This window comes from Podarcis muralis, chromosome 13 (genome assembly GCF_964188315.1).
Source record: "Podarcis muralis chromosome 13, rPodMur119.hap1.1, whole genome shotgun sequence".
NCBI lineage: Eukaryota > Metazoa > Chordata > Lepidosauria > Squamata > Lacertidae > Podarcis > Podarcis muralis.
This window is the reverse complement of record NC_135667.1, coordinates 37,100,893-37,121,697: the sequence shown is the minus strand read 5'-3', so window position 1 is coordinate 37,121,697 and position 20,805 is coordinate 37,100,893. Positions and strand designations below refer to the sequence as shown.

Sequence of the window (20,805 nt, the reverse complement as noted above, 5' to 3'; positions counted from 1 at the left end):
GTTTAGCCAGTAATATAGCATGACGTTGAAAACCAGATATCGCTCAGTCCTACTTGGGAGTAAGTCTTGAACTCCAGGAGGTCTACTTCCAAGTAGACCTGTATAAGACTGCAAGTAGACTGTATAAGTCTCCTTGTCCTTGCATTAATAACTTCATTTATTCTGGCTTTTATTACCAGCACTGGTGCTTTTTGGGGGGCCGGACGAACATTTCTCTGTCTTTTGAACATGTAGAGCAAGTATCAAAACGCAGCAGACACAGACTTGCACCCTGACACAGTGCTGTTTACAAAGAATTTTTAAAGTGCGTTGTCACCATAGCAAAACATATCCACTTAAAAAAAATGAAAGGAGACTGTGTGGTTAAGGAAGTGGCAGAAATGCACTGAAAAGTGTGGGATGAACGGAGATATATAAACACAAGTGAACTGCCCCATAAACTAATCCAAACAAGGGCTCAGAAAAGACTGAACCTAGTCCAACCAATGCAATGTTCGGCGCTTTCAGGGAGCACGTCTTGGGCAGCCTAGAGTGGCATGCTGGCTGTTCCTCTCTTCCACCAAGACAGTCGCATGAACATGTTACGCTTGCATAACAGGGCGGGACTTCTTGGCCTCCAGCTCCACGCCTGACCCTGCAAATCCTGTGCCACCCTAGAAGAAGAGAAGACAAGGATAATAATAATAATAATAATAATAATAATAATAATAATAATAATAATAATTTATTTGTACCCCGCCCATCTGGCTGGGTTTCCCCAGCCACTCTGGGCGGCTTCCATAGAAACCAAAAATACACTAAAATATCACACATTAAAAACTTCCCTGAACAGGGCTGCCTTAAGATGTCTTCTGAATGTCAGGTAGTTATTTATCGCTTTGACATCTGATGGGAGGGCGTTCCACAGGGTGGGCGCCACTACTGAGAAGGCCCTCTGCCTGGTTCCCTGTAGCTTTGCTTCTCGCAATGAGGGAACCGCCAGAAGGCCCTCGGCGCTGGACCTCAGCGCCCGGGCAGAACGATGGGGGTGGAGACACTCCTTCAGGTATACTGGGCCGAGGCCGTTTAGGGCTTGAAAGGTCAACACCAGCACTTTGAATTGTGCTCGGAAACGTACTGGGAGCCAATGTAGGTCTTTCAAGACCGGTGTTATGTGGATGGATGGCAGCAGCTGTAGACCTTGGAATTTGCTTTGCCTGTGGGGCATACAATGTCTCTGTTCTGCTTCTGAATGCTTATCTGCCATGTTGAGAGGTTCTGGGACTCAGGTCCCAGGTGAAGCCATGCAACAGGCCCTGATTCCCAATCTCAGATGAATAAGGCAAAGTAAGAGTCTCCCAATCTCACCTTGTGATGCTAATGCATGTGAGAAGTGCATTTGCAAAGGGAAATTGGGAGCCTGGAGAAGGATGCTTAACCATTCCCCCTTCATTATCCCTTACTAAAAAAACAACCTCCAGACATCATAGGGAGCTCCTGTGATCTCTCCTCTCTCCTGAATCTGCGTCTTCCCCATCTAAAGCTTCCCTTCCACTTATGTCTCCCTTCCATAGATGCCTCCCTGCCATGTTGCTATGAAACCTTGGTTTGTCTTTTGTTGCATGAGGGCCAAAATATGACAAGATCTAAGCAGAGATGCAACCAGAATTTTGATTGCCCATGCGTCAAAAAGCACTGGCAACAAATGCTTTGCAGCTTGCCCAAGATTAAAAGCACAGAAACATCAGTTTAACGTGACTTCAAGCTTCATAAATGGGCAACGGGGCATACAGAATTTCAGGGATCATCAAGGCTTTGGGTTGTAGCCAACTAACTGGTTGTATGACTAGCATTAGCACAGAACCCTTTATTTTTCTATCGTGTTTGTTGACACACAGGAGAATATAGAGAATTTCAGCTCAAAGACTATGGATCTCTGGCTAGCTGCAGGATAGAAATGGCTAGGACTGTCGAGTTCTCTAAATTCACTTCACATATCTTATAGGTTTTTTTGGGGGGTATTAAGTAATTTGGGAGTCCCTAATAATGCAAAATACTTCTGGATTTGACTTGGATTTGAGAAGATCTTGAACACTGCTTACGTTGTAAATAAATACATGACTGGAGTAAATTGATGGTGCTGCTTAAAGCTAAGTTCAGGGGGTTATCCTGCAAACATAGTACAGTGGTGCCTTGGTTCTCAAACTTAATCCGTTCCGGAAGTCCGTTCCAAAAGCAAAGTGTTCTAAAACCCAAGGCATGCTTTCCCATAGAAAGTAAGGCAAAATGGATCAATCCGTTCCAGACTTTTAAAAACAACCCCTAAAACAGCAATTTAACATGACGTTAACTAACAAGACCACTGATCCATAAAATGAACACTATAAACAATGTACTGCAGTCACACAATCAATCGATCAGTAGCTGAACTGGGTTCCACACAGTCACAAAAACAAAAAAGAGCCGCAAAAAGAAAAGAAAAAACGCAAAATAAATAGCAAAAACAGACAGACCTCAGTGTAACGCTCAAAATGGAAGTGTGGCACTCAAAACGGAGCATGTTTGGCTTCTGAAAAAAGTTCGCAAACCAGAGCACTTACTTCCGGGTTTGCAGTGTTTGGGTTCCAAGTTGTTTGAGTACCAAGGCATTTGAGAACCAAGGCACCACTGTACTGAAGGGATTAGCAATACTGAGGAAAACTTGGATGTGTTGATCGTCTGTAGCTTCAATCACATGGGGCAGGGCTGCGGGGCATGGAAGAAGAGATTCCTAAAGCATAGCTGAAGAGCTTCAGCATCGTGGAATGGCTCTTCCTGCAATGCCACAGGTGACAAGTAAATATGGGATTAATTTCTAAGAAGGTAAAATGAACCCTGAATTAATGGTGCCTTTTGACACTTTGAATACAGTACTGGGGGTTGATATTTGTTTGAGGACTTTGTAGGAAGTTGGGGCCAAATTTCATGCTAGTTAGTACTGCTAACAGGTATTTCCACTCCAAGCAATCAAAAGCTTTGAGGATGTCTAGGGACATAATTGTCAGTGGGAGTTTAGTTGCCTTGCTGTGTTCAATGAGGTTCAGTAGTTTCCTGATGGTGTCTGTAATATTGCGACCAGGGTCAACGCCAGTCTTAGGCGGCTGGCCAAGACTGATGTGAATATCTTGTAATCTTGGTTTATTAATGAGATTGGGCGGTATGATTCTACTTTGAGGCTGTCTTTCATTGGTTTTGGGATGGAGACTATTTTGGAGTGTGTCCAGGTGTCAGGGGCTCAGGAGCAGAGGCGCAGGGGAGAGAGGAAATGGAGAGCGAAGGGGAAGAATCTGAGGGCAGCGGAGGGCAGAATGACAGTGACCCGAGAGATTCCATAAGCCTCTCCAGTGAATCAGAAGATTCCCAGAAGGGGGCGCCGATGGCCAGGGCAAGGGGGGTCCCAGGGGGGACACACCAGAAGCAGGGGACCAGCGGAGACTCCCAGAGCAGTAGCTGGAAATCAGGGCCAGCTTCCCCACCAGAGCGTAGTGGGGGGGAAGAGCCCCATAAGTCAGAGTCAGCGTCTCCTCCGGCAAGCAGGGAGGAGGAGTCAGGCCCAGCTGGCATCCCCGAAGAGGGAAGCAGCGACAGGAGCAGTATAACGGTCAGAAGGAAGGTGGCAGGCTGGGCGCGCGCGCCAAGTTCAAATGTACAGGCGCGCGGGACAGCAGAAAACACGGATTGGGAACCAGGTCCTAAAGCTCGCCGGAGGGAGGGGGAAGACTCAGGGGATTCAGCTTCAGAAGAGTCTAGGAAGGGCAAGACCTCGGCGGACAAGCGGACCCAGAGGAAGAGGGAGCAGAGGAAGAGGTGGAGCAAGGCTAGGGTCTTAAACTGGTGTCTGGGGGGAGGAGACTCAGACAGAGCTTCAGCTGTCTAGGGTTTAAGACGTAGAGCTGCGCGCCGTGGCTGTAAATGAGAAACTGAACTTCAATAAAAACTATTTAATATAACAACGGACTGGCGTTGGTCCTCTGTGAGCTGGGACCAGGGGCAGCTCTGACACCAGGTTTTGGGGATGGGGCCCCCTTTCATGATGCCATTGAATAGGTGGGTCATGTAGGGCATCAGGGGTTCTTCGAATTTCCTATAGAATTCTGCTGTGAAGCTGTCTGGGCCTGGGGCCTTGTGTGGTTTCAGTTTTTGAGGAAGCACTGGGAGTTTATGAAGGATTGCAGAAGGAGGTTAGACAGTCACTCTCACCCGCTGTAGAACGATGATGTCCTTGTCAGTCAGCTTCTCTCCATTCACTGGATCAACCATGTCCTTCTTGATGAGTCTCTCCACACACTCCAGAGTCACCACAGAGCCCCTTTGGGGAAGGAAGGAAGGACACACCGATTATTTGCTGCTAAGGCCTGGATTCCCACGCTTTGCTACTTACAACTATTCCATATCTAGCATACATGCAGAAGACCTCCCATCCCCTACAAAATTTATATAATGTTAGGGTTTAAGGAAAAATTATATGAAAATAATATATTGGTATCTAACACTGAATAAATTGGCAAAAATGTATAAATCTAAATCGAACAAATGCTGGAAATGTAAAGAGAAAGAAGGTTCTTTTTATCATGTGCGGTGGTCTTGTAGAAAGGTTAAAGCTTACTGGGAAATGATATACAATGAACTGAAAAGGATGTTCAAAATAACTTTTATTTTTAAAAACCCAGAAGCTTTTCTTTTGGGAATTTTAGGGACAGAACTACCTAAATCATATAGAAATTTATTTATGTATGTTACTATAGCAGCAAGAATGCTACTTGCCCCAAAGTGGAAAGAAGCGGAAGTCCCAGTAAAGGAAGAATGGATACAAAAACTCGTGGAATATGCAGAAATGGCGAAACTTACCAGAGGAATAAGAAATCAATATGACAAACTTTTTATAAAAGAATGGAAATGATTTACTGACTATTTACAGATAAATTGTAAACAGATAAAAACATTAGCAGGATTATTGTGACAACCAGCAGTTTCGCAATATATTTAGGTAAAGGTAAAGGGACCCCTGACCGTTACCGTCCAGTCGTGGCCGACTCTGGGGTTGCGGCGCTCATCTTGCTTTATTGGCCGAGGGAGCCGGCATACGGCTTCCGGGTCATGTGGCCAGCATGACTAAACCGCTTCTGGCGAACCAGAGCAGCGCACGGAAACGCCGTTTGCCTTCCCGCCAGAGCAGTACCTATTTATCTACTTGCACTTTTTGGGGTGCTTTTGAACTGCTAGGTTGGCAGGAGCAGGGACTGAGCAACGGGAGTTCATCCTGTTGCGGGGATTCGAACCGCTGACCTCCTGATCGGCAAGCCCTAGGCTCTGTGGTTTAACCCACAGCGCCACCTGCGTCCCATATATTTAGAGTAGATAATTAAACGAGCAAGTGAAATGAAATCGGATATGCAGAAGTTATTAAAAAATAATAATTAAGGATGCGCAGAAAGAGGGGGAAGAAAGTCAAATTTTAAAATGTTAAATTGATTGTAAAACTAATGAAATGTATAAACTTGAAAAGTATAAATTAAAACTTTTTTTAAAAAGAAGACCTGCCATCCCTGAGATGTCCCATCCCATCACTCACGATGGACGCAGAACAGCACACGGGACAGAGTTTCCAAGCATGTCTCGTGTGACGGCACACACGTAGCGGTCCTGCCGGTTGATCAGCCCTACTCGATCCACGCTAGCATCCACTGGGGTGAAATGCACCGGGATCAGGTCCTTCAACTTCAGGGGTTTCATACTCATGGGACAGTACACACACTTGTCCTAGAATGACAAAGAGCACAGCAAGTTGAGAGGCAGAGTATGAATTAGAAACAATAGAGGCAAATGGCTTAGAGCAAATATTGACGTTCTGTCTGAAACACACACACGCCCATCAATTCCAGGATGCTACAGAGCTTGGTCAAATAGTCAAGATACTGAAGATTTTGAGACGCAAGATATTAAAATCCTGGGAATAAACCTGGAAGCAGAAGTCACTCATGGCCAGCGAATCAGAACTGGGCACACTCCAGCCTGCGCAGATCAAAGTGAACAAAACTCAACAGAAACTTCCCCGTGGCCAAACTCTTCCCCTCCCTAAGGTTATTTTTTAATCTATCAGAAAAGAAAAAACTAGGGCCAATAAGAAGACTCCCTCACCCTACCTCCTGCACAGGACATTCAAATATAAAGTTATTAAAGTATTTTGAAGCAGAGGGAAGGGGAACTTAATGCGTGGTTGGAAAAATTAATTTCGGCTTAATATGGGTAACTTGCATCTTATGTGAGGGTTTGGTTCTGGAGGTGCATGCAGAAAACCATAAAACCAGGGACCCCTGGAACTGGCCCCCTGCCTCTGCAAGGCGAAGGGCTTTTTACCTGGCTTTGGGAAGGCAATGTGAGGGCTGAGTAAGCCTGCAATCATAGCAATGTGCAGGTGGGTTAGGGAAATAAATACAGTCGTACATTGGAAGTTGAATGGAATCTGTTCCGGAAGTTCGTACAACTTCCAAAACGTTCGGAAACCAAAGCATGGCTTCTGATTGGCTGCAGGAAGCTCCTGCAGCCAATCGGAAGCCACGGAAGCCCCATTGGACATTCAGCTTCCAAAAATAGTTCTCAAACCAGAACACGGGTTTGCGGCATATGGGAGCCAAAACGTTCGAGAACTAAGCTGTTCAAAAACTAAGGTATGACTCTAACTGGAAAGTGAGTTTCTTCCTCTCCCCATTTATTTATTTATTCCTCACTCCATGCAAGTAAAGTAAGAGTACGATGCAAATTACTTAAATTATCATTTTGTATACATAGAATGGGGAAATAGTGATGAAATCAAATAGTCATCAGGTATCAGAACATTTTCTGGGTAGTCATCAGAGGTATCAGAACATTTTCTGGGAATTTTCTTCTGATACTAAAAAATTTTGTGATCTAGTTTCATGTTTCATTTGGCTTTAGTAATCAAATCTAAAATTAAAAGTATGCACTATATCTCATTCTCCCCACCCCCCATAGCCAAATGTACTATAACTGAAATATTTTATTGGGGCGGTTGGAAATCAAGAGAATAGATTTTATGTGGTGTAGATGGTTGAGCAAATTACAAGTTTTGGTAGGAAATTGTTTTAACTGAATCACTTTTAAGACACGTCAGCTGAACAGCATAAAAAGTAAACATTATAAGGAAGTAAAAGAAAAAAGCATTGCATTGGAAATTGGTTTGTCAACAGACAGCTGTGTATTCAGATAATTAAATAATACGGTTGGTCATCGGGGGGGGGGGGGGGGGAGAGTTACCGGTAATTCCAGTTTTGAAACTGCATAGTTTTACTAGAATTGTATCCATTATATTACAAATGAATTTTAGGAAACAATGCATTTTCAGAAATCAAAGATGTTCATAGAAAAGTGTAGCAGCAAAATGTGCTGTTGGGAAAAAATTTCCAGCTCACATTACTGGGACTGGGTGGAGCTTCCTGGGTACCTTTGAAGGTGCAGGTTACCGAACCCAATACTTTGCTGCTGCTCACTATAATACATCGGAAGTTCAGCCCTCCAGATGTTGCTGAACTTCAGCTTCCATCATCCCTGCAGATTAAGCCTGCAGAACACTCTTAGGCTGCAGTCCTGGACTCGCTCACCTAGGAGTAAGCCTCCATGAAATTAACTGCATTTACTTCTTAGTAGACATATGTGTTTGCTGCCAGCTTCTCAGCAGCAGAATATACTAGTTGGACCCCTTCTGATTTGATTATTTCCTTCTACCAGTCCACAACAGAAAGTGTCCTTTCATACTGCATCACGGTGTGGTACGCTGGTTTGACATGAACTGATAGGAAGTGCACACAGAGGGTGGTGAATACAGCACAAGATATTATGGGCTGTCACGTGAATCCGCTGCATGAAATAGCGGAAGAACGTTGCCTCAGGAGAGTGAGGAAAATTCTCAGGGATGATTCACACACCGGCCAAGAAAGTGGCTGGCACTTTCTTGATCTCCTGCCATCAGGCAGAAGATATAGAAGCATGATTAGTCGCACCAACAGGGTAAAGAACAGCTTCTATCCGTGGGCTGTTAGGCTGCTGAATGAAAAGATAACAACAGGGCAACTGACTTTTGGGTTTGGTGGGTGTGCGTCAGTAAATGAGGGGAATTAAGACTAAGAGAGCTGAGTGGGGGGTGCTCGTGTAATCTCACTGTATACAAGTCACAATAAAGTATTTCAATTTCAATACCTTTCAACTCCACAGCCACACAGGAGGGAAAAACCAAATGACAAAAAAAAGGACCATCTCAACTGGAAGACAGTATCTTCCTAATCTCAAAGATAGCAACCAGTTCAGCGCAGTTAACGCCTCAGAACTTCTCCCAAGAACTCTGGAAGTGCAGTTTTGTGACCATGACAGAAGTTCTCTATTCCAAGAGTTTCACTTTTCTGGGTGTGTTGGAGACACTGTGACAGGTAAACAGGTTTAGATTTGTAGTGCAGACACTCCCTAAGGAAGACGGGGCAATGCGTGAGCCGGGAAAAGGAATGACAAGAGGAACTCACTGGCTTCGGAATGACTTTGGTCTTGGCCTCTGGGGTCAGCGAAGGAATCCAAAAGCTGGGCAGCTGTTTGGCTTTCTCTTCATTGCTGGGTCCAGGCTGAGCATCTCCTGCAATCCACAGAACAGGGCAGTTATTAAGTCCCATAGGTTCCCAAGAAAAAGGTGAAAATCTAAGGTGGTGTGTGGGAAGACATGGCTGTGTAGCAGGAGCAGAAAACCTTCAACATGCAGGCCAGTCTTGGCCCATGCGGACATTTCTCCCAAACCACAGCCACCTGCCTATCAGTGGAGGCCACTGGGGGATATCAGCCAACAAGCAGGGGGAAAGGTTCAATCCTGCAGAGTGCTAAATAAATAAATAAATAAATAAATAAATAATAATAATTTATTTATACCCTGCCCATCTGGCTGGGTTTCCCCAGCCACTCTGGCCGGGTTTCCCCAGCCACTCTGGCCGGCTCCCAACAGAATTAATGATAATAATAAAAAAGTGATTAAACATCAGACATTAAAAACTTCCCTGAACAGGGCTGCCTTCAGGTGTCTTCTAAAAGTCAGATAATTGTTTATTTCCTTGACATCTGATGGGAGGGCGTTCCGCAGGGTAGGCGCCACTACTGAGAAGGCAGCTCTGTCTGGTTCCCTGTAACTTCGCTTCTCGCAGTGAGGGAACCGCCAGAAGGCCCTCGGAGCTGGACCTCAGTGTCTGAGCTGGACGATGGGGATGGAGACGTTCCTTCAGGTATACTGGGCCGAGGCCGTTTAAGGCTTTAAAGGTCAACACGAACAATTGGAATTGTGCTTGGAAACGTATTGGGAGCAATGTAGGTATTTCGGTGTTATATGGTCTCGGCGGCCACTCCCAGTCTAGCTGCCGCATTCTGGATTAGTTGTAGTTTCCGGGTCCCTTTGCCGTTGTGTTCCCTGCAGGGAATGTGCTGACACAGCAGACCCCTGAAGAGAGCAGGATTGTACCAGCTAATAAGCAGCGAGTTCAGTCCTGCTGCTTCATTCCTTGTGGGGAATGCACTGGCGGAACAGTCCCCTCCCACCTATCAGACCCCTGAACACATCGTGATGTCAGATGAATGACAGGTGGGTGGCCCCACCCCCTGTCGAAGTTAGCTTGCAGGGGTGCAGGGAGATAAAGATCTAGCCCTCCAAGTGAAAAAGGATTCCCTAACCCTACTGTACATGATTAGGGACACTGGAGCTCACCTGCAGACTTGCCCTGCTGAGTTTTTGACAGGATCCAGCACGTACTGACGTAGGCATCCCTGAAACTGAACCCTGGTAGTCCAGTTGACCACAACCCCCAGCAAGAGCTTTAAACACCGTAACAAAACTCAGTAGGTACCCAGGACCATGCAACCCTCTTTGCTCCATGCTTGGGAGAAGGGTTTACACCTCATTGCGGCCACCCACAATTCCCCCAGGAGTTTCACTTCACACATGAGGAGTTGTGTGGGTTTGAGACAAATATTCAAAGAGGCTGAAAGCCAGAGAGCTACAAAGAATAGGGGGCGCTGTGGAGATGTGGGAAGAGCTTTAAACCAGGGTGAAAAAAGTGTGATTGTGGCAATGGGAGATGAACTGCGGACAGCATGTGATCCAGCGACACTCGAGCCACAGTGCTGTGTTTTAGGGCAGTGCCAAAAGCCAAAGAAAAACAAAGAGCAGCTCTAAAAACATTTCATTGCTGCCGAACAGATAGGACCAGAACGGAAAAGGGTGGGCGAAATATTACTATGAAGCACAGGTAAGATGTACATGGCTCTGTCTAAGGAGTAACTGGGAGGTGTCATTCACTTTCTTTACACTTTTCTTACTTCTCACACTTTTGTCACTCGGCCCTGTCCCAAATCCTCTGCTCCTCCGCACTTACCCGCCTTGCGATCGAAGGGGTTGAGAGGTTTGCTGACAATGCTCATCTCTTTGTCGAGGAAATTCTTCACCTTGGACTCTTTGGCAGCCTTGCTCAACTCCGCCAGCTCCGTCTTCTTCTCATTCTTCTGCTTTTCGTAGGCCTGCAGTTTTGCACAGGAATAAAAAGTGTCATGACAAAGACAAAGCTCTCCTGCTGAAATACGGAAGGGGCACACTCCTTGCCATGATCCAAGTGAGAAAGTGAAGAGAGAGAACAGGCATTGGGCATGAAAATAAATCAGCAAAAAGCACAGAGCAGCCTTCAGCACTTTACATTAAAATTTAAAAAAAACCACCCTACTGAGCAACAATTAAACCATCACAGTTCTAAAGTTCTCACTGCACTTTCTGTTATACCCTTCTTTGAAGTCCTCCCCTTAGACTTGTAGGCCACACTGAGCAGATGGCATCAATGGCTCCTGGTTCTTAGAGGCAATTCCTATTGAATGCACTGGAACAAGAGTGATGATTTAAGTGCCCTCTTCCCTGCCCTATATGGCTGTCTTGCACTGGGTCGGAAGCAAGGCACACGGGAGAGGATCCCAAAAGGAAGGGTGCTACACGAGCCTAGCCTATTTCACACAGGTCCTTAACAAAGATGGAAGCACCAGCCTAAGCTCCTTGGAAGCAGATTAAAAAGATCAGCTAGCCTGGTTTCCATGTGGCTTGGCATATATATTTCATTTTACCAGTTCTCTTGAGTGCCACCCCCTCCCCTTTTGTAAAATATTGACGCAGTGCTCTCTCGCCCATCTATTAAACCAGCTGACAGCTGTGAACATACAAATCTGGCTCTTCAGATTAGCATACTAGCCACTTCTCTGGTTACCTTCATTTGCCGGGCAATCTCCTTTTTCTGGTGCAGGATGTACTCTAAGATAGCTTCTTTCTCATACAGGTATCCATCAGGGCTGGAGAGGGACACAGGCAGGATGAGAATCACAATTAAATGCCACTTCCATAAAGGCTCCCATGCAAGCTGCAGAGCACCACAGGAGTATCCATATGAACCTCAAAGGGTTCAAGGGTCAAGGGTACACCTGGGAGGTCATGCCACCAAACCAAGATATCATTCTACAGCAGAAGGGGACATTATAGTCCTGTGATAAATACTAGACTTTGGTTGGGGTTCAAGTTCCTGCTCAGTTATGGACATGTTAGCCACAATTTGCCATCTGTGAAATGGGAATATAATCACCGCTTCCCAGCGGCAGAAGAGAATTTGACTCTACAGTCGTACCTTGGAAGTCATACGGAATCTGTACCAGAGGTCCGTTTAGCTTCCAAAACATTCGGAAACCAAAGCATGGCTTCTGATTGGCTGCAGGAAGCTCCTGCAGCTAATCGGAAGCCAAGGAAGAAGCGCTGGACGTTCGGCTTCTGAAAATAGTTCAAAAACCAGAACACTCTATTCTGGGTTTTGATCGTTCAGGAGCCAAGGTATTTGAGATCCAAGGTACGACTGTACAGGAATTTGCATGAAAAAGAACATAAATATTATTATCTCAACAGGCATATATAGCGGGTGAACAAATAATTTCACTTAACTCTGCGAGTCAATGAAAGAAGCAACTTTGTGTGTGTGCATGCATGTTGGATCCAGGTTTAGAGATCCACTGCTTTATTAGTAAAGGTAAAGGTACCCCTGCCCGTACGGGCCAGTCTTGCCAGACTCTAGGGTTGTGCGCTCATCTCACTCTAGAGGCCGAGAGCCAGCGCTGTCCGCAGACACTTCCGGGTCACGTGGCCAGCGTGACAAGCTGCATCTGGCGAGCCAGCGCAGCACACGGAACGCTGTTTACCTTCCCGCTGGTAAGCGGTCCCTATTTATCTACTTGCACCCGGGGGTGCTTTCGAACTGCTAGGTTGGCAGGCACTGGGACCGAACGACGGGAGCGCACCCCGCCACGGGGATTCGAACCGCCAACCTGACGATCGGCAAGTCCTAGGCGCTGAGGTTTTACCCACAGCGCCACCCGCGTCCCTTCGCCACCCGCGTCCCTTTATTAGCGAACTACAAAAAAGGCAAGTGGTTAAGTAGTGTAGCAGATCTTCGGTTTAATACACTGAACACTCTCCCATGGGCCTTGCCAGATATTTACGTCACAACAGGGTCCTTGCAGGGCTGCAGGGAGAGGCAGCAGCAGTCAAAATCCTTGACAGCATCTTTGCTCAGACGGACGTTCTGGGTCCCGTATCCAGAGGCAGCTGGGGAAAGGTGGGGAGGGGGAGCAATGGTCACATTAAGGCCGCATTAATGAAAAGAGCCTGCCTGCCTAAGCGGCTCTGCTAAATCTCTGAATCCAGAAAGGGAAAACAGTTGGTAAAACATCTGCCCAGAAAAGCCCAGGTTGTCAAGTGACCTACTCAGGACTGCTCACCTGATTGCTAACAGTTTAAGGGCTGGCAACCCATAATCTCCTCCAGCAATAGAGAGAGAAGGCGGAATTAGCCTGGAGTTGCATAGCTTAATTTCCACCTGAGTTTCAATGAAACACTGGGTGGTGTTAAATCAGACCACAGGGTGTGCCCAATACTCTTGACTATCCCGGAGCTTCTCCCAATTCTCACCTGGCTATAAGCAAACGTACCAGTGATTTGCCTCCCTGTTTGGACCTTTATTCTCTCACTGCACGAGCCCTGGAGAAGTGCTCAAATTCCATAGTGGTGAAAGGGAGGCTGCTGGTCCCAAGCTTTTGTGGTAGGTCCCTTAAACCACTGCTTTTATGAAGGCTACGGGGTAGGAGAACCATTTTCACAAGTAGGGAGAGTTGGATAGTAGTAGGGCTTGTAGATTTCACTAAGCCCCACCCCCCACCCCCAGCTTCCCCTGTAGATTCAAGTACTGCCTCAACTTCCCTATCTAGCAACAGTCCTGGTTTTAGTTGCCCCAACTCACAATTTTGTTCTCCCAAACCTAGCCAGGGTTTCCCCTTCATTCAGAATCCTGGGGTCCTCACCTGCAGCTCCACCACTGCCATCGTAACACAAGGTTCCCCCTGCAGCACTGCTGCCACCCTTCAAGTCTCAATCCAGAGTCCTACAGAAAGCAGCCTCCTCACCTGTGTCCTTTTTCTTTTCATGGTAGGTGTAGACAGCTCCTGCTGTGCAGTTCTTGCCATGGCGCGTCATGCCAGCTTAGATGGGCAATCCAGGAAGAAGCCGGCAGCTCCTTCCTACCTTCATAAAGATATGTTTTGGTTAAGCACATTCTCAGGGCCTGATCCAATACAGTACTAGACACAAAGAAGCTCATGGACTGTGTTGGATTACTATGCAGATTAGAAGAGCCACAGGGTTGGAATGGGGAGAATTAAGGAGGGGGGAATGGGGTAGATGGGCAGAAAGCTCAGGAGATATTCATGGGGCGGCTCAACAGGCTGCACCCACCTTCTTAACTGGAGGATTCAAAGATTCCTCTCTGGATATTCAAGAATCCTACTTTTAACATCTCCAAATCTATCCCCCAGCTACATTCCCAAATCTACCGCAGGCAGACTCATGTCCCATTCATAAAATATTTTGCTACGGTTACTGTACCTTTAATTATTGTGCAGCAGAGCGATTTTCAACAGGCACAGCTTTACACCCCCCCAGAAAGACAAGCTGCACCTCCTGCAATTCCCCAGTGTTAAACAAACAGGATGAAACTGTCTATTCTTTTGTACCTGCTCATCCTAAATACCAAGGAGCTGTCACTGCCATGCCAAGGTAAGGTAAAGGTAAAGGGACCCCTGACCCTTAGGTCCAGTCGTGACCAACTCGGGGGTTGCGGCGCTCATCTCGCTTTATTGGCCGAGGGAGCCGGCGTACAGCTTCCAGGTCATGTGGCCTGCATGACTAAGCTGCTTCTGGCGAATCAGAGCAGCACACAGAAACTCTGTTTACCTTCCCGCCGGAGCAGTACCTATTTATCTACTTGCACTGTGACGTGCTGCTAGGTGGGCAGGAGCAGGGACCGAGCAACGGGAGCTCACCCCGTTGCGGGGATTCGAACAGCCGACCTTCTGATCGGCAAGTCCTAGGCTTTGTGGTTTAACCCACAGCGCCACCCACATCCCTGTCATGCCAAGGTATCAATTACCAATTGTCCCACAACCCAGCCTGGTGTTCTCAGGTGTGCCTTCTTTCATGGGATGCCAGCTCTCAAGTTCTCCTTATTTTGAAGTCTAGGATCTCAGTCACACCAAGATCCTTGGGGAGGGATACATTCATTATGAGCCACACTCCCAAGAAGGAAAGGTCAGATACACCCTAAAAAATCAGCAACATTCTGTTGTTTAATGGCACAAGATGTACAACTGCCACCTAGTGGAGGTTAGCGAACCATTTCGCTAGCATCTATATGGGGGGAGAACTGCGGCCCTCCAGAGGTTGCTGGACTACAAGTGCCACCATCCTTGACCACTGGCCCCTCCCCAACAGCACATACAATCACTAAAATGATCTAAACATCTGATAGCTTTTTAAAAACTCTACTTGAGAAATGCCTCCACATCACCCTCAATCCCTTTTCCCTTACAAACCAAGTAGTGGTGGGGAAATAATTGCTCCCCATGCTATCTTCGTGTAAAAATGCCCAAAACGCATTTATCAGTGCCAATACTAGTTGCTATTCCCAAACAAATACAGGAATAAGAGTCTGCGGCAGAATTAAGTCTTGCAGGAGAAACATCAAATGATATCACTAATTAATATCAAGAAATTGCTCCCAGACAACTTCATTCCTGCCTGTGTTCCCATTTCCCCAAAGACCATTCTGACTTAAAATCCCCAACACACAACAAATCTCAAACTCCCCAGCAGAGCAATTAATACAAGGATTAGAAACATTAAGAATCCTATTTTTAAAAAGTTCTGGAGAGGTATCAGCAGCATAGTACCTGAAAGTCTCACAGTTCAGGGTCCCTCAATGAAAGACACAAAACACCCCAACTAACAACTCACTATAGTGTCCTCCAACATTTTAGTCTTTAGCGGTTGCACCAGATCTCCATTTTGCACACCTCCTGCATTACACAATAGCCTCTCTGCCAATTTTAAAACACTTCCCACCTCAATATCACTGATTTGACAACTGCATTCTCCTCTACCGCTCAAAGACTTATCTGGCTCACAAGTACTCTGACTTATTTACCCTAGGCTGCAATCCTACACACACACTTACCATGGAGTAAATGAAAGTTCAGTGGGGCTTCCTTCTGATTGCACCCTCGTAAGCCTTCTTTCTCAATGAACCTCCCTGCTCCCCTTCCTGGTGCCCAGATGCAACCCCTTTTAATCATATCGAAGGGCGAAATGTCAGCCAGTAGCTATAACATTGCACAAAATGCTGCAAGCGCTTAATCCGTCTCTTCTACGCAATGGTTTCAGGTGCTGGAGCCCTGGCCACTTTTTCACCTGGCCACCACACTCCTCACCCATCACTCACCCCCAAACCCGCTACAAGCTCCATCTCTTCCCAAGACGGTTTCCAAAGCAAGTTTCCAGTCCTCATTTGCACCTGCAACCCGATCATTCCACCAGAAACACGAACATAAGTTGCTCTGTCACCATCTCCATCCATCCATCTCTGCCGCCAATGTTTCTCTCGCAAGAACCGGGGTTGCCCTCGCCTCCCTCTGGCAACGACCAGTATCACTGTGCTGCTATTATTATTATTATTATTTCATAAATGATATCACTGGCTAGGAAACGACGACAGCAGCCCTGCCCTTGCGCCTTCCCCATCTATAGCGATACGTGGAATTCAGCCGGCGAAGCTTTTCAAGGAACGGAGACCAGGTATTATTCAGTGCGAAAAGCACAGCTGCAGCGACGAGTTCAAAACTTGGCACCCCCGCCACCAACTCCTGGTCCCAACCCACACCCTGGTCGCAACCTACACCCTCTCTGCCGTGCATAAGGGGTGGGGGGTGGGGGGTTTACCGTAAAACAGTCAACGTTTCTCTCTCTCCCCCACCTCGGCCAAGGGATCCGGAAGCAGGAAGTGCACAACCTCCGGAAGTACTTTGAAGTCCTGCCGCTCTGGAGCTGTGCATTAGCCAAAGCGTTCCCGTCACGGAGGAAACAAGGTGCAGGAAGCAGAGGGGCCGCGGCGTTGAGGTTCCTCTACAGAAAGGAGGCCGCAAGCCGAGGTGTTATTATTGTTTAATGCCTTCAGGGAGAGAGAGAGAGAGAGAGAGAGAGAGAGAGAGAGAGGGAAAGAAAGATACACACACATATACGTATCCCTTGTACATATACACATGTATGTATTAAACTTTTATATAAAAATTTTTACATATGAAAGTGTTATTTATATATATATATATATATATATATATATATATATATACACACACACACACACACTATATATATATATATATATATATATATATATATATGAGAAAAGTATTGAACACACACACATATGTATACAGTAGATATACAATGTGTGTGTGTGTGTGTGTGTGTGTGTGTGTGTATACATACAGTATATATACATATATGAAAAGTATCAAACTTTAACATTTTACTCGAGGGCCTCCTATATACGAGTCTTATTTCAGTATTTTTCAGGGTCACTCCCTATGTTCTGATATTTGACCCAATTTTGCCCATTGCTCTTTTTTTGTCGGGAATTTTTTGGTGATGCACTTATATCATTGGGTGTTTATTTTAATGTAGTGTATATGCTTATTTACTAGAGTTGCTATTCCTTGGCTTTCATTTCACCTCCTCTTTCCTTAAGTCCCTTAAGTCAAGTAGGATTGATAAAATGTACATATTGACTTAAGGAACTCTGGAGGATTATCTGTATACCAGGGGTGCGGGGGAGCTTTTTCCAGCCTGAGGGCCACATTAGCTCATGGGGAACTTTCTGAGGGCCAAATGCCAGTGCTGGATGTGAGGACAGGGGTCCAATACGGGCGGCCCAAAGAAAAAAGTGGGTGGAGCAACGGCTGTGACTTGTACAGTGAGGTAAAAAGGTAAAGGGACCCCTGACCATTAGGTCCAGTCGTGGCTGACTCTGGGGTTGTGGCGCTCATCTTGCTTTATTGGCCGAGGGAGCCAGCGTACAGCTTCCGGGTCATGTGGCCAGCATGACTAAGCCACTTCTGGCGAACCAGAGCAGTGCATGGAAACGCCGTTTACCTTCCCGCCGGAGCGGTACCTATTTATCTACTTGCACTTTGACGTGCTTTCAAACTGCTAGGTTGGCAGGAGCAGGGACCAAGCAACGGGAGTCCACCCCGTCGCAGGGATTCGAACCACCGACCTTTTGATCGGCAAGTCCTAGGCTCTGTGGTTTAACCCACAGCGCCACCTGCGTCCCTGTACAGTGAGGTAGGTGCAGGCAAAAGCACTTCAGGGGTATGTGGAGAGGGACCAGTGAGATGTGTGGCCTAGGAAGTTGGGAGGTGGCTTGGGGAAGAGTCTTGAAGATCAGAAAGAGAAGCCTGGAGGGTTACACTGGGTCTGAGGCTCCCTTATCCTTGGGTCTACCCCCCCCCCCAAGTACTTCTCAGGTGGGCACCATTGCCATTATAAGAGAACAAGGGAGGCGTTCATTGTAAGTTCCGGCACCTCTTTGTCTAGAAAAGCAGCACTGCTCTCTTCTGTGATGTCTATGACTACAACACTAGCAGATATGAATACAAACCTATGTGGGAAGAAGTCCTACTGAACCTAGTGGAACCTACTTATGACTTGATTGTGCACTAGACGATGGACGTTGCGATCTGCCATTCACGAGTTGCAACTGATGTGGTACATTTTTAACCGTCAAATACGATAATATGTTTTAGGAGCATTACGATGTTTTAAGTATAGGATCTTTTTTCACTTTTAAATCGTGTGATCTTCTAAAATCCAAGTGAAAAGCTGTTGTTACTGTTACTTATCTACACGACAAATCCCAGTCTACTGCTTTCTCTCTACTCCTCACACAGCCACCTACTGGCAGTCCTATGCACTGGGTGTACCCCATTTAATGCTGTGGTTCTTATGTCATTGTTGTGGTTTAGTCGTTTCAGGGCCGTCTTAAGCATATCCGGCGCAGTGGTGCAAAGCTCCTTCCAGCCCCAGCCCCATTTCTCTCTCTTTTTTTATAATATTTTTAATTATTTTTAGCATACAAATTTTTTTAAGACATACCACACAAATTATTATACATATGTCCTTGTTTGGACTTCCTTCAGCATCTCTGACAGCCTTCCGTCTTGATTATTTCTCCTGCAATTCTTAACTTAATATTGCCTTTACCTTTTCTAACAAATCATTTCTCCCTTTCCATTTTTACAATATTTCTTAAATTACTCCTCACAGAACTTTTTGTAGTCCTACAAACGTAATCTGATCATCACAAATACTTTTCAAATACTCAGTAAATTTAGTCCAGTCTTCAGTAAACCTCTGGTCCCGCAGGTCTCGGATCCTTCCTGTTAGTTGTCTAATTCTGCATAGTCCATCAATTTCAACCTCCATTCTAAAGTTGGTAGTTCTTGCTTCCAATTTTGGGCCAGTAATATTCTTGCTGCTGTTACTGCATATAAAAACAACTTACAATCTTTCCTGTTTTTATCATTTCCAACAATACCTAAAAGGAATGCTTCCGGTTTTTTAATAAAAGTATATTTCAACATTTTTTTCCAACTCATTATATATCATCTCCCAGAAGCATTTCACCTTTTTACATTCCCACCAAATATGATAAAATAATCCTTCTTTTTCTTTACATTTCCAACATTTATTACTGACTTTATACATTTTTGCTAACTTAACTGGTGTGATGTACCATCTATACATCATCTTTATCACGTTTTCTTTTAATGCATTACATGCAGTAAATCCTAAACCTTTTTTCCATAATTTGACCCAATCACTTAACTGAATATTATATCCTAAGTCTTTTTCCCAGTGAATCATAACTGATTTTACCTCCTCATCTGTCAAGTGCCATTCAAGCAGTAATTTATACATTTTTGACAGAATTTTAAAATCATTATTCAATATTTGTTGTTGAAACCTCGATTCTTTTTCACAGAAACTATTTTCTTTGATATCTTGTTTAAACACTTCATTCACCTGATAATAATGTAACCAATCATTAACATGCTCTTTCACTTCTTCGTATGGTTTCAATTTCCATTTTCCTCCTTCTTTAACCCCCCCCCCCCCATTTCTCAGAGTTTTTTAGGGAGGATGGCGGAGCTGGAGGAGGCAGATAGCAGCTGGAGGGCGGCTCCTCCGGAGGGGAATAGGTGGAGGTTGGACGCGGCGCCTCCTGGCTCAGCTGGCCATGGCAGATGGAGGCTCCGGGCGCGGCGCTGCTTTGGCGCAGCATGGCGGAGGCGGGTAAGGGCGGCGAGCTGATGCCGGGAGGCACTGCATCCAGCCTCTGCCTCTTCCCTGGCACCCTCCAGAACTTGGCACCCTGGCACCCCGCGCCACTAGCCCCTATGGGTAAGACGCCCTTGAGTCGTTTAGTCGTGTCAGACACTTTGTGGCCCCATGGACCTGTGCTGATCTATGTATGTGTGGTTATGACCATATATCTAAGACCATAAAATTCCTATCACAGTCTGAAACAGCCCTAAGTGTTATCTAATTTCAAAAATCAAACCTTGGCAGGGAGGTGCTATTCAAAAACACAGACAAAATACATTCCACTTATGTCTCAGCTCATGTTTCTGGCACTACAGACCTCAAGAGATTCTTGAACACTGAAAGCCTATAAGGAAGGACAATCCATTCCTATGGCTCACTGTTCCCCACCCCCCAGGCTAAAAAAACCCGGCTGATTGATTGAGCAATCAAAACTGGAAAGTGCTGGCGTTTCTAGACAAACAACTGTCACAGAAACACTATACACATCAGTAATAAAGAAAAGCCACAAGCTGGATCCCTGCCAAAAAATAAGATTTCTCTCCACAGTGAAATAGGCAGAATTAAGATCAGTGTACAGGTGTAATTGACACTAGCTTGCTGACGGAATACAGATTGTGAGTGATCTCTCCACCCGGACAATTAGAACAGCTGACAGTGTAGATTGTTTTGATCGTTTGATATGTGCCTCCCCATAACTGGCTGACACGAATGTTTGGCGGGAACATGGAGATTCACAGCATGATGAGATCTGATTTGCTTAGTCAGCAATCTGCGATGCTTTGGTTAAGGATGAGTAAATCTGACCATTTCAGTTCTTCACTCTTCCAGTCTTAAATTCAGTTCTTCACATTTCCACATTAGTTTGTGATTTATTGATGTTTGTTTAAAGTTCTCGTGAAAATTCATCAGCATTTTAATGCTGATCCTAAAATACACATTTTTGTATGCAGTTTTCC

The 20,805-nt window shown here is 45.7% G+C and overlaps 1 protein-coding gene across 3 annotated transcripts; it reads right to left on the bottom strand.

Annotated features, from left to right (window-relative positions):
- Positions 1-283: 283 nt before the first annotated feature.
- Positions 284-16,513, bottom strand: NOSIP (nitric oxide synthase interacting protein). Of its 3 annotated transcripts, none has more exons than XM_028703213.2 (9): positions 16,403-16,513; positions 13,537-13,650; positions 12,577-12,682; positions 11,304-11,385; positions 10,434-10,575; positions 8,550-8,656; positions 5,591-5,778; positions 4,219-4,327; positions 284-653 (listed from the first exon to the last, which is right to left on the bottom strand). In XM_028703213.2, exons 2-9 carry the CDS (start codon positions 13,604-13,606, stop codon positions 582-584), a joined length of 876 nt encoding a protein of 291 aa, XP_028559046.1. In that variant the 5' UTR covers positions 13,607-13,650; positions 16,403-16,513; the 3' UTR covers positions 284-581. The 3 variants fall into 3 exon arrangements, with proteins under 3 accessions (XP_028559046.1, XP_028559045.1, XP_028559048.1); XM_028703212.2 differs by having other exon boundaries at positions 13,537-13,654; positions 16,403-16,497; XM_028703215.2 differs by lacking the exon at positions 16,403-16,513 and adding an exon at positions 15,642-15,748 and having other exon boundaries at positions 13,537-13,654.
- Between the last annotated feature and the right edge of the window lie 4,292 nt (positions 16,514-20,805).